Source organism: Ischnura elegans, chromosome 3 (assembly GCF_921293095.1).
Source record: "Ischnura elegans chromosome 3, ioIscEleg1.1, whole genome shotgun sequence".
Lineage (NCBI taxonomy): Eukaryota > Metazoa > Arthropoda > Insecta > Odonata > Coenagrionidae > Ischnura > Ischnura elegans.
This window is the reverse complement of record NC_060248.1, coordinates 106,244,651-106,258,794: the sequence shown is the minus strand read 5'-3', so window position 1 is coordinate 106,258,794 and position 14,144 is coordinate 106,244,651. Positions and strand designations below refer to the sequence as shown.

The 14,144-nt window shown below is 37.2% G+C and overlaps 1 protein-coding gene and 1 long non-coding RNA gene across 3 annotated transcripts in view; both read left to right on the top strand.

Moving 5' to 3' along the window:
* The window catches only part of LOC124156318 (Meckel syndrome type 1 protein-like), a 31,534-nt gene that overhangs the window by 2,369 nt on the left and 15,021 nt on the right, over positions 1-14,144 (top strand). Inside the window, exons 6-10 of one of the 2 annotated variants that reach the window (XM_046530796.1) lie at positions 1,316-1,538; positions 2,008-2,170; positions 5,862-6,011; positions 6,581-6,825; positions 7,636-7,932. In XM_046530796.1, coding sequence (XP_046386752.1) covers positions 1,316-1,538; positions 2,008-2,170; positions 5,862-6,011; positions 6,581-6,825; positions 7,636-7,926 — 1,072 coding nt within the window. In that variant the 3' untranslated portion in view covers positions 7,927-7,932. Of the gene's footprint in view, positions 1-1,315; positions 1,539-2,007; positions 2,171-5,861; positions 6,012-6,580; positions 6,826-7,635; positions 7,933-14,144 lie in introns of those variants that run through there. The other variant, XM_046530795.1, reaches the window with a different exon arrangement.
* LOC124156319 lies at positions 11,744-12,395 on the top strand. The gene is made up of 3 exons (XR_006864301.1): positions 11,744-11,852; positions 12,000-12,136; positions 12,244-12,395. It is a non-coding gene; the product is annotated as an uncharacterized LOC124156319 (long non-coding RNA).

Sequence of the window (14,144 nt, the reverse complement as noted above, 5' to 3'; positions counted from 1 at the left end):
AATTTTTTGAGTCCACCTTTTTTGTCAGAGGAGAGGACTGGTTTTGCCTGATTTTATCAGTTACTTGCAGGCCACCCAGCATTGCTTGGGAAGGATAGTACCCAGAAAGTAGGACCTTGGAGTTCACGGCCACATGGCAAGATTTGTAGGTTAAGGAACAAAGCAGGTGTGATTATGGTGTACATATGAAACAGCAAATAATGGAAAAACGATTTCCATACACTGTGCATGGGATCATCTAGCGATTTGATCGATGGATTTTTCTTCCTCATTGGAAAACCCACTAAAATTGCTGGTACATTAATTGCGTAAGCTTGGTTTCGTTAGTTGTAGGACCCGCCCGCCTTTGTGACGGTGCGGGATTCCTCGTCCCTTCCCTATCCCCTCCCAGGAGGCGTCGTCGGGCTCCCATCGCGGTGGTGCTTCCTTCCTTGTTCCTTCCCATCCTTCCCCTTCTGGGTGCAGCGGAGAAAAGCTCACGCTTATAGTCCCTGTCCCAGGAGTGTATCCTTGCGAGCCCGCCCTGGAGTCTCGTTTCCACTGTGCATGGGATCAGCTTATATCCTGCCCCACAACAGTGATGGTTATGTGTGTAGGCTAAAAACGTCATGACTTAACAAGCGGTAATGAGAAAATGGCACGTCGTATACAACCAGAAGTAGATCTACGGACTTTGAAAGCATGAGATGCACATACGTACTAACCTTGGTTGCAATCCGTGCAGCTGTATGGAAATGCATAGCAGACAGACAAGCAGATATCGTCTTTTTTTATAGATTACGGATTGAAGAGCAAGAGGCATCACCAAATTTATCAACACAGGTCATAGAAAATCCTAAGGCTTTGGTGTTATCATCTGAGCATATTTTAAGGAAAGAATCTTTGACTTTGAGTATCAACCACCTTCTCCTTCCGTCCCTCCATTGAAATGAGCTGAGGCATTGCGAACTCGTGTCTTGCCTCAGTTTCCTCATCTTAGGCAACCTGTAATTATGAAATTTTGCAATTTAATCATATGGGCGACTACTGAGGTTTCACATTGATGATTCTAACAGCCTCCTTAATGAGTTAGGCTGGAAGGAGGTAGACTTCCTATTTCTGATGAAGGAAATTGTTTTAATAATTTCCTTTGTGTACAGGATCATGCGAGAGAATTTGATGTTAAGATTCTTAATTGAGGTGGCATTACTATAGTGCAATAACATTATAAAAAATAAGGATGATTGTGCCTTTGATCAATGTCAATCCCCGTGTTATCCCAATCCAAAGTATAATCAAAACCTTTCAATCAATATTAAGCTTGCATTTTTTTCAGTGATGGGGATTGGATAAATAAACAGGAATATATTCTGTGCTCCATTCAATACTATCCAGAAGGGATTTTAAAAATACAGCCAGATTTTACCAGGGACAAATCTCTGCCATACCAAATTGAGGTTGATTCTGATTCAAGAATTGTGTACCACTATTGGATTGAACATGCATCTTATCCTATTACTGAAGAAGAATTATCCAAGGAGAGAGAAATACTTAGTAAGGTAACTGGTGATTTTAATTCAATTGCTATAAAATTTCTCTTTCGATTTTTCCCTCATTATGGAATTTTGAAAGAATTACATCTATGTATTTAGTATATTTTTGTGATTTTGCTAATACCTACGCCATATGAATTTTGCCATGTGTACATTTGTCTCATGCACTCGTTGAATCCCTGACGACTGTTAATACCTTACTTATTGAGATGTGATCAAAGATATTATTTGAACCAATATTCAAGGGAGAGCTCATGGGAAAACACAACATTTTTTTAAATATGTACATACATAATTCTAACATATTTTTGTTAAACTAGGTTCATTTTCTCAGTGAAATTGAAATATTCTTCAAAATTTTGGAAATTGCTATAGTTGAAAGATTAAAATGATGTTCAATTCTAATTTCTTTTTCCTCAAAAATATGTTAATCATTTTCCATTGTTTTTTTCTCTGTTCCATTATTTGTTTTCAGGTATGCCATCACTATTCAAACCTCCGTCAGTTGAATGTTGGCTCTGCCTTTGAACTACCTCCTCGTGGTGTGTCTGTCATTCATATCATGGGAGAAATAACATTTGCTGAAGATTTTGAGTACGACTCAGTATATGTGCATTATGTAATAGACATCCCAAAAGGTATGTTTGTAATGTCTTCCTTATCTGTTAAATATAAATGGAATTAAACAGTTTTTCTTGAAAGTTATACTTATCTATTGAAATGTTGACTAGTTGTAGCAAGACCCTGACTCTCCCCATTCGTGGCTCATGATTATCTGAGTTTGTGTTTGTGCCCAATCACATTAAGATAAAGGCTTTTAGTGGTCCATCGCTGTCCTGGCCAAGCAATCAGCTCTATGCCTAATCCATGTCAACTGACCCCTTCAGAGAGAAAGGGGAGAGTGTATATAAAATCCTGCTAAATTTTTTTCTTTCGGGCAAGTGCTATGCTGCATGGGGCAATGCTCAAGACCATATACCAGTTAACAGGCCATTAAAAATCCCATTAAATGTGAAGTTCCTTTGAATATATGTATTTTTACTATTGCCGCAATAAGGTCATCGACAAATTCTTGCTTCACAAAAAGCAAGGCCTCTTTGGCCAAAGCGATAGTTGTGGTGTGATTATAATCTTGTTAAAAACGATTCTTTTACTAGCCAGGAACTACTGCTTATTTGTGAAGTTTAGTCCTTTGTTGTGTATGCGTTGAAGACTTTGTTCCTTTAAGACGAACTTTGTTGGGGGATGATTTGGAATTTTTGGGTTCAATTTATACCTTGCAGAGCTGAGTCATTTCCAAACATTAATATTACAGTCAATCTTTTTTACCAGGATCATATAAATATAAATTGAGTAATATGAAAGTGCTTAATCAGATACTTATTTCAAACAACATGTTTTACATGGGTCTGTGAAGTTGCTTCTTGAAAGTGAAGCAACATCACGGGCTTCTTTAACATCTATCATAGATCATCAATAGAGGTCAACTAAACATGCATAGAAAATCAATAAGAAATATATTTCACTGTAAAAATACTTAAGAAATGCAATGTGGCTACGAAGGGTTTTAAACACCCAGAATCCCCACTATCCACAGCCTTCCATATTTCACCTTACCGAAAATAATAAATTTTGTTGGAGTAAAGGCTATCTGTGCACTAAAAGTAATTGGTTGGATCAATTATTCCATTTCTAAGGAGTAGGTTTAACATTTTACTTTCCAATTAATAGAAATGAAAAGTTCAAGCCATCTCCTTCCCTGCAGAGCACCTCTTTATGTAAGCGTCTCTGCCCCTGCCCATGGACTGTTTGACAATTTCATGGCTGACCACTATTCATTTCTATCAGAGAACATCAGAAATATTTGTGAAATACAGCGGGGAGCATTTGGATTAAGTGCCCTCTCTATCTCTCACACACTCTCACGGAGGTGGCCACAGAATTAGTGATGGAAAAATCTATTTAGTTTGAAATTTAAACTCTAATTTTAAATGCTAAAGATCAAGAAAGTCCGAATCGATCCTTGATCTTCGAGTTTCAATCGAAACTCAATTTTTTTACTTCAATCTTGTCCATTTTGTTTGATCTCAGCAGTGTCATTATTAGCCTATGATAATGCCATGTGTCCCAAGTGAGAGATTTTTATCAAAGGCCGGTAAAATTGGAAAGCACGTTCTCAATCATCAAGAAAGCATTGCAATCAGTTGATCTTTCCTAAAATTTTATTGTAGCCGAATGGTTCCAAGGGGTGATCCCAAAACTTAAATGTGCATGCATTTGTAAATTTTTGCTACTAATAACTCACGCATGTATTTTTACTATATTTTTGGGATTTCCTTCTACATTTCAAATGTGTATTTTTTTGTATGTGTGTTTTTCAAACATGTAATAAACATGTTTTTGTACAAACTGCATTTTAAAAAAGAATTGTCAATTTTTTTGATTAATCGATCCTTTGTTTCAAATTTTGATGTATGCATGTTGAAAAGTTGAGCTTGAGCTTTTAAATGTGATTAAAAATCAATTTTGACTGACATCATTCCATCACTACACAGAGTGTTTGTTTAAGCAACTGCTTGCAGGCCTCTTGTTCAAACCCCCGCTCCTCCCCAGAAATGTTTCTGAGATATAGCCTCAGGTGTACCCCTTATAAATGAGCACCTGCAAATCAAATACTCCTCTCCATGAAAACTTACCGTGATATTTTGCTGGCTAAGGCCTTGAAATGTTTTACTCCGTAACAGCTACGTATTAGTTTTCAAATTATGACTTTTTGTGTTAACTAGACACTTATATTAGGATATAGTGTAATGGGATTAAAAAAACTCACAAAGCCTTGTTGAACTCACTGTGAAAGCTAATAGGGTAGTTTCCTTCATCAAAGAAAACGAAAGGCATTGATTGCGATTCGTTACCCACCATTAGTGTATTCATAATACACAAATTATTTGGTTTTTGAAATACCGGTTTAGACCAATGGCAAGGGTCAAATTTTATCCTCATTTGAAAAAGGCCAGATTGGCGCCCATGCGATTCCACTCCGCATGACGTCACAGGGACCTAGTTTCTACACGAGAGGATAGGAGTTATGCATCGTCTGAGGTTACCAATGCATGCATGAGGCACAGAGCTCAGGGAAACATGTCTTAATAATCACCTATTAAAACTGGCTAAGTTCGGAAAGTTTTCTTCGTTTGATAAGGTATTAATAAACCTTTTTTAAGCCAAGCGCTACCATCCAGCAAGGTACTCAGCTATCCGCTAGCATCCTGCGACGTATCAGCGCTAAGCCTCGCCTCAAGGTCACCTCACCGGGCGGGAGGGGGAACCAGAAATACGACGTACGGAGATATTTCCCGGCATTCATACTTAAGCGTCGCGTTTTCGCGCGCTTGAAAATTTTCACTTTTCATTTAATCGCGAAAAATAGATGTTGTCATTTAAAAATCTAAAAGCGTGAAATACGTACTCCAGGAGTAATAATCTTTCGATTAAAGCAATAAAAAAATAATAGGAAACCACCCTATTACCCTCATCCTATCACCACTGGTCAACAATCCTAAGATTGGTTACAGTTCTCCACTCAATTCTATTGTCAGCTAATCATTTCACATCTATTCATTTCTTCTCTTTCACATCCTTCTTTACCTGTTTCATGTATTTTATTCAAGGTCTCCTTTTTCCATTCTTGCTATCTACTTGTCCCTCAAAGAATAACCTCATTTGGCTATCATGTCTCAAAATATGGCCAGTTTGGTTTTTATGTCTTCTTATCAGGTTTTAATGAAGCTTCTCATCTTTCCCTCTCTTTTTAGGTTATCCTCAATTCTTACTCAATCGATCCATATGATCCTCATGATTCTTTTGTTTCACCCCATTCTAGAGGCCTTGATTTTCCATTGCTGTCATTGTCCATGCCACACTCGAAGTTATAATAAGTGTATTATCAGATCTAAACATTTTTTTATCACCAAGAGAGCACCGAGTTTGGTTACCTACCTAGAAGTAACATTGCCATGTTGACAGGTATTATATATTGTAATTGTTTACCAATTTTTGCTCATACCATTAACAATTTTGTGTAGCATTGTGCTTAGCTCTGTCTTCATGCATAAGAGATCAATTTACAATTATTTGTGTCTGCCCTAAAATTTTGTGGAATGAACATTAACTTTTCAAAGTTCGGTAAAATCCAACAAAAAAATGAAAAAAAGTAAACAACACCATAATGCCCTACATGACTTTGGTGGCAATTTTGTTAATTTGAACTTTCTCACTTTGTAAATTATTTGAAGCTGGTTATCTTTTCCTCTCCCTTTGGTGCCTCAGGTTGGATTGCTAGTGATCCAGATAAACTATCTGGCATCACTCAAACTTCATTATCAACCGTAAACCATGAGAAAAAAGATGTTCTATATTTTGGACATTTATTTGAAGTACAGTTGACTGTTAACATGGAACATATTCTTTTGGAGTCAGGTATGTGAAAATGATAACTATGTACATATGTAGATTTTAAAAGTAACTTCTCCCAAATGTCCAATTGAGAGCTGTTGTTCAAAATCAGGTGATTAGATGTTTGTAATTTTTTATTTTTCTCTATCCTTATTCAATATAATTGAAAATATGTTACTCCTGTGTTTGGTGTGAAACCTACCTAAAGAGGTGTTGCACCATACCTCAGTGGGTGCGACATATTGACAGTGAATAGTTAGGTAGAAAATGCTGCTGTAAATCCCTTTGCAAACTTCAACAAATGTTTCAGTATACATATGCACAGGTACTTACTTTGCATTTAGCTGTGCGTATGCATCATATTTCAGTATGTGTATAAAAACCCTGGTATTTTCAGTACATACATATCGTTAAGTGATGCCATCTATGTCATCATGTGCATTCTGGTTGCTTGCACAATGTTAAAGCATGGTACATAAAAATGTTCGTGCATCTAAACTTGATGGCTATGGCATTGAGCTTGCATGAATCTTATCTTTCGATTTACCTCCTTCTATTTTGTGTGTATTCCAATAGAACTCTATTTATTGCAGCTTCTACTCCTTGTAGTTGGCCTCAAATGCTAGTTCGTGTTTCATCTGTTGATTGGTGGGGTCGCCACAGAACAGAAGGCTATGGCCACACCATTCTGGCTCTACATCCTGGTCCTCATGAAGTATCAATTACTACATGGCGTCCTCTGAGTATTTCTCCTGTAGGAGAATTGAGAAGGTTTTTCATGGGTGGATCTCCTGAACTTGAAGACTTGGAATACTCTGGAATCCCTAATACTTTGAGTGTAAGAGTGTTGAAATGTTCATATTTTTAGAGTTGAAGCAAGTTTTGGAAGTTTTTATTTTAGCTTTTCAAAAATTCCACTTTCGTTTTCATATACACTCCTAGTAATCGCTGTATTAATTTATTCGATGAGGAATGACTTACCAATGATTTTTGGTCATTGATATTTTACATTGAAAAAATATGAAAATGACTTGTCATGAAGATTGAAATTACTTTTTTTAGAACATGACTCAAATTCAGTTGTTGAAAGTAGTATATTTTTTTTAAATTCTGTTATTATTGCTGTGAAAATTCGAAAATTCCTTGATTCATCAGATGGTACTGATGATAAAGCCCTAAGGATGATAATGCAATGACCGTTGATTCATTCTCCTGTCGGAGAAGTTTGCCCATAGAATCCATGACATCAATATTGGGTTTTCTCCTTGTCAAAGTACTTATACTTCACGTACATGGCCACTATAAATAAAAGCGCTCATCTAGGCATTTCAGATCTCAGATACATATTATTGATGAGAGGTATTGAATACCACCAAGTAATGAATTTCCCCCTCCTCCAAAACCAAAAATCAAAATGCACCCCTGATGTTAGTATGGTGTTGATGAGTAAGAAATGTTAACAAGAATACTATAAATGCTATGAACTTTCCTTTATGTTAACCCTGCACCTCTCCCTTTTCCCGCCATCTGTTCTTAGGCAACCCTTCCCCCCTATCAGTCGGCAGCACTCATGACTTATTGAGATTATCTTATGGTCTCATCATTATTTAAGTGCAATATTTTAACTTCTAATTATTTCCTGTTTCAGGGTAACCTTTTGAGTCGCCATGGAGTTCATGCAGCTACCAGTGGGTCAGTAAATGTACGTTACAATGTTTTGGTGGTGAAAAATCCTGCAAAAGCCTGTGAAGACCCTCTTGGGCTAACTGATGCACATTCAGTTGAGCAGAAAAATTTAGTTCCTATGAGTGCAAGGAGTGTCGGTGCTAGTACTCTCCTCTCCAGTGTTGATAGTGTTGTTTCTGCATTCTTCAGAGCTCGTGCGAGGTTGCAGAAAATAAAAGAAGAAATTAAAGACGATTTAAATTCAAGTAAATGAACATACGTGAGTTGGACCCCTCTCATCTGTAGATGAATCTTAAGATATCTTAAGAAATGGTCTTTATGTCCTAATCAGAGATAAGGTATTTATTCGACTGTTACATTGTGTGCATGTTTGTGTGAGAGTAGAAATCATTTATCCGTGTATTGTATCTTACCCTCTCCTGTGGAAATTGCCATCATCAGGTGCAATTCTTTAAAAGTTCAGGCTGATGATGAATTTTTCATCCATCTGATGTCAAGGATACATATTTTGGACAAACCTACGCTAATAGCTTGCACAAAAAGTGTGTCATGTAATATTTTGCTTGCATTTTAAGATGCAAAATTGTCATCATGAATTTGCATGTGTGTATGGATACATAATTTATTATAATAGGGTAGTTTCCTTCATCAAAGAAAACGAAAGGCATTGATTGCGATTCGTTACCTACCATTACTGTATTCATAGTATAGAAATTATTTCGTTTTAGAAATACCGGTTTAGACGAATGGCAATGGTCCATTTTTATACTCATTTGAAAAGGGCCAGATTGGCGGCCATGCGATGCCACTCCACGTGACGTCACAGGGACCTAGTTTCTATACGAGAAGATAGGAGTTATACATCGTCTGAGGTTACCAATGCATGCATGAGGCGCATAGCTCAGGGAAACATGTCTTAATAATCACCTTTTAAAACTGGCTAAGGTCGGAGAGTTTTCTTCATTTGATAAGGTATTAATAATCCTTATTTAAGCCAAGCGCTACCAGCTAGCATGGTACTCAGCTACCCCCTAGCAGCCTGTGTCGTATTAGCGCTCAACTCGCCTCAAGGTCACCTTACAGGGCGGCAGCGGGAACCAGAAATACGTCACACGGAGAGATTTCCCGGCATTCATACTTACGCGTCGCGTTTTCGCGCGCTTGAAAATTTTCACTTTTCATTTAATCGCGAAAAATAGATATCGTCATTTAAAAATCTAACGGCGTGAAATACGTACTCCAGGAGTAATAATCTTTCGATTTAGGCAATAAAAAATAATAGGAAACCACCCTATTTAAGAATTAATTGTACTATTAAAGGTACTCTTTTTAATCATATGTAAATACATAGTTGACTACTGTCAAACATTTGGAGAGTTGATTGTTGCTATTGGTCTGTAAAAGCCAGTGAATGGATTCTTCTTGGGTATTACATGGGGTCAGATGGTCCATGTTGGCTGACGTTTTGCTAGAATTCTTTCCAAGCACCTTCAGGGTTGAGGTATGATGCGGATGTTCTGTCTTTCTGACTATTTATACAATTCTGCATCAACTGGGTCTTCGTTGATAGGTGGTGTCCTGTCACTGCTGTAATTTTTTTATTTATGGGTTCCAAATCTTGCTAAGGACAAGGTTTTGGTCCATGTTTATGTTATTGTTGTTGAGGAGAATCTTAACTGCCTCCTTAGTGAGCCGCTGCCAATAATCCTTTAGAACCACCCAGCACTGTGATGTCTTCACACGGGATGCAATGATTCCCCTTATTGGTGTGTTCTGCCATTGCCTACTTTTCCATTTGGTAAAGACCAAAGTAGCGACAATGCTCCTTCAGGCGCATCTCTTCTATCCAACCCATCTTGGTGATATTTGTAAATCTTACAGCATTTGGATGGAATGTGGTAAACTTCTGGTACCATTAGTCGGACTTGGTCTTTTGCCCTCACTAGCCTGTAGCGTAGTATACTGAGAAGAAGGTGGATTACAAATAAAACATGTGTAACTTTGAATGTCTCACTCAATTACCTGTTTCAATAAATAATATTTTAGAAACATTAAGCCTTTTATGGCTAGGAATGGGTCAATTTCAATTTACTTGTCTAGTCTCCAATTGTTCATATAGTAATTATTCTTTATGCATGTATGAGAGAAGTGTGTAAAGTTTACCTCAGGTTTTATGGTTTGTGATCCTTGTAAGATGGCTATGGTTCATCTTGGCTACTTTTTTTACTTTTGAAGGATTCTGCTATTAATCCAGTAATCAGAGATGAACTGATCACAAGAGTGATTGGATGAAACAAAATTATTTTTTATTCAATAAACAATTTTACACTCAAGAAGATGGACTTGCTATGGGTCACCTTTGTCTCCACTTATAGCAGAAATTTTTATGGACCATCTTGAGAATAAACTATTTCAGTCTAAAGTTCCCCTTTCATTAAATGTGTTTTACTGGTACAGGGATGTGATCGATGTTTTGTGTTGTTGGACAGGCAGCCAGTGGCAAGCATACCATTTTTTAACTTTCTTAAACTCTCTACAATTTTTTATTAATTTTACAATGGAGACTGAATCATGCGGAATTTTAAATTTGCTTAACTTAAGTATATCTACTTCCAAGAACAAGAACAAATTTGCTATCTTCCGAAAACCCACTTTTACTGACCATGTTATATCATATGACTCTTGCCACCCATGGTCCTGCAAAACATCAGCTTTTAACCACATGATCAACTGAGCATTGAGAATCCCCCTTGGTAATAATAATCTTCTGAAAGTAATAAATATCATTAAACAAATTGTCAAAGCCAATGGGTACGACGATAATTTAGTCACGAACTACTAAATAATAAAACAAAGATGCTGGCCAGTAAACAAATTTCCCTTTAAAAACTTTTAATGATAAGAAGCAAAAATGGGTAAGGCTTCCTTATTTGGGTAAAATTTCACACCAAGCAGCCAAATCTCTTCCTAGAGGTAGGTATCGTGTTTTTTAGCTTTCATTCGCCTAGAACTTTTAAGAACTTTTTTTCAACAATAGCAAGGACTCTCTCGATGGTATGCATCAATGTGGTGTGTGTGAACTCAAATGTGACTTGTGTGAGGGGGTGTATATTGGCCAAACTAGGAGGAACTTCTGTACTCGTGTGTCTGAACACTAAAGGTGCTTAGAGAACCATGACCCCAAGCCCTATTTTGCAAAGCACCTGATGGAAGAAAACCATACATCCAAATTTGACATTAAAATCATTGGATTCCAAGAAAAAGGATAGAGATTAGATGCAGCCAAACAGTGGGAAATTGTGAAAAGAAATAGAAGAATTTTAACTTACTGAACGAAAATGAGTTTATTTTCCACTCCCATATTTTCGACATTATCCCCCACTGATGTAACCCCACTTCCTCACCTTTTACTTTGTGATATGGTGCAAGTCCGGAGGTTTTTGTTTGTTTGTATGATGTAATATCTCAACTTCGTTTCTGTGCCTCTTCCTAAACCCCCACCCCCCCCCCCACAAAACCCCACCCCTATTTCAACTTCCTCTTTTCTCCCCCCTCACATTCTTCCTTCTGATCCTATACCCCTCTTCCTCCCCCCACTATTTTTGAAGATATACATACATATAAATGTTGGAAATGGAATTTTTGTTAGTTTTTATAAGAACCTGAGGATGATTGTATAACAATTGAAGTAGGTATAGTACTCTGTCAATAAATTGTGGGCAACACGATATTTTCATTTAAGTTTACTTTTTACATTAAATTTACTGGAGTATTTTAAGATCATCATTTTTATATTTGGCTTTAAGTATTAGCGAGAATGAACACAAAAATTCACCGTGTAGCCACCCAACTTGGGCGAATACATGAATGGAAAATAGAACCTGTTCTAATTTGGTTCATGCATTCGTAGGTGTTAATGTATAATGTAAACAGGCCTTATGAGTACACATATGAGGTGTTACATCTGGCTCTGGTCCTTAATCTTTCAAAGCAGCTCTCACTCTCGTAAAGCATACAATGACAGTAAGCATTATGTTTATCTGTACAGAAATAACAGAGGATGTCAGTAAGAGCCTAAGTTTCCCTAGTCATGTTACGTTAGCAACTGAGAGTTCAGTAGTCAAGCCATGCTCAAATTTGGCCTGAAGCAGCAGTGTATTTCAGTAATACCCACCTCTGGTAAGTACAAATAGAAGTAACAAAATTTCCACCACTGCCTGTTAGAAAAATTGCGGGAATGAGGAAATCATGAACTCTGTGCAAAATTTTCCATTTTATGCTTTTTTTTATTTACAAAATTTACCACTACCTCTTATTCATTTCCAGAATTTCTGATTGCTTTCAGTTAGAACAATTGTTTCCAGACTTCTGCAGTAATCAATTCATTTTTCCACTTTCCACATCTGCAGACTTGCTGTCATTGTAGAGAGCAGTTTCAGTTGCTGTGATCAGTTTACATACAGGTATGTTTTTGCAAAACACTGTTGCAGCTATGTTTGTCACTCACTACCCCTTTTGTTAAGCATCCAAAATCTTTATGGTAAAAAATAGAAAATCATGTCCTTTACAGAGGCCTGCAAATGGATTCAAATCTAATGGAGCTTCTGTAATGAGTATATGATTTGGGATATGTTGATCATCACCACCTGGTTGAAGCATGTTGCTTGACCAGGCTTTTCTGCCACAACTCCTGGCCTCCAATCCATGCTCCTGCCAGTGAAGTAAGGTATTGTTGGTTGTATTATTTTCTATTTTTGGCCCTAGTGCCCTGAAAGAAGAATGAAATTTGGTCAGTCTTCCCGCTAGCAGTTTTAAATATCATGGAAATAATATTGACTGTTCTAGGTGCTTAATGTGTTCATAAATCTTTGAGTGCAGCCTTTAACTATGATTTCACAAGAGGAAACTTGCCTACTTTTTTACGGTTATCGTCATCAAGAAAACCAGAGTCAGAGTCATTTAAATCATAGAGTAGCTCCAGGTACTCTTTCCACCTCTGTTTTCTCTTTCACTTCAATGTTATTTTCCATTTCTTGCTCTGAGGGAACGAGGGATTGGATGGACTTGAACATTTGGAAATTTTGAAAAGTGTCCATTGTGGTGAAAATGTTGTCAGCAAATTTTTGTGTATTAGACATTCACACTATAGACTGTCAACACTTCCAATAGAAGGTATATCAGTGCAATTTAAACCCCTTCTGAATAAACTCATTCAGTACCTTTGCCATACCAATCAGTGGCCCATTCAACCTCCTGACTCACTCACCCCTTCCCTTATGACCCACTGATACCTTGTCCTCTCTAACTCATCCCTACCCACCCCCAGCAGTTTGTCCATCCACCTCTTGTGTGCCTGCATGTTTGTGAGAATCTGAGGATGAGAATTTGTGAGAAAGAGAGGATGACCTTTAAGTCAAAACCAGCTCCAAATGAATTGTATGTGGAATAACAAAATTTTGGTTTTCATTTACTTAACATGTTAACAATATTGTCCACGAAGTTTCGCCTGATACAATCAATTTGATGTATACCTATACTTCATTTCTGCGATTTGCAGATGACATAGCAGTCATGGCTGAGACAGAATGATTTGAAGAAGACTGACAAATATGGAAAGGACAATGACCAGATGTCAGCTAAAAATCACCAAAAAATAGACCAAGATATTATGTAGTATGCAGCAAAAGGGAGGAAACTAGGACACAAATTAAGCTAGGAAAATAAAAGCTTGAAGAGGTGAAATAGTTTTCTAACCTAGGAATCTGAATTATCAATGATGGACTGAGCAAGAAAGAAATAGTCAGTAGATAGAGGGCTTTCTACAAAAAGAAGAATCTTCTTACAGCTTAGAATGCAAGCATAGAAGTAACGAAAAAATTCATCAGATGCTGCAAATGGAGCATGTTTATCTATGGAGATGAGGCTTGGACGTTCACATTAGTGGAGAAGTCAAGAGTGGAAGCATTCAAAATGTGTTTTACCAAAGAATGATAAAGATAGAATGGATTGACCGAGTAAGTAATGAGGTATAGCAAAGAAGAGTGGAAGAAAAAGAGAACTCTCCTAAAAACCTTTAGGAGAGGACGGGACAACTTTGTCGGCCACATTCAGAGGCATAATGGCCTGATAAAAACAATTGTAGGAGGACAGGTAGAAGGGCAATGGACGGCCCCGAATGAGTTAAAATAGAACATTATACAGTATGTAAAAATAGAAGAAATATGTCGCTATGGAGAGGCTAGCGGATAGGAGAGAGGAATGGAGAGCTGCCTCAAACCAATCTTAGGATAGCTGACTAATGATGATGATACCTCATTCCATGGATATGCTACCTCTCAAAAGAAATTATGTATATCTAATTCCAACGTGGATTTTGCAGTTGTATTGGATCCTTCAAATGGGAGTGAATCCATAAAAAATCCTAATATATTGTTATCTTAATACACCCTAATCCTAATATAATAATGTCTT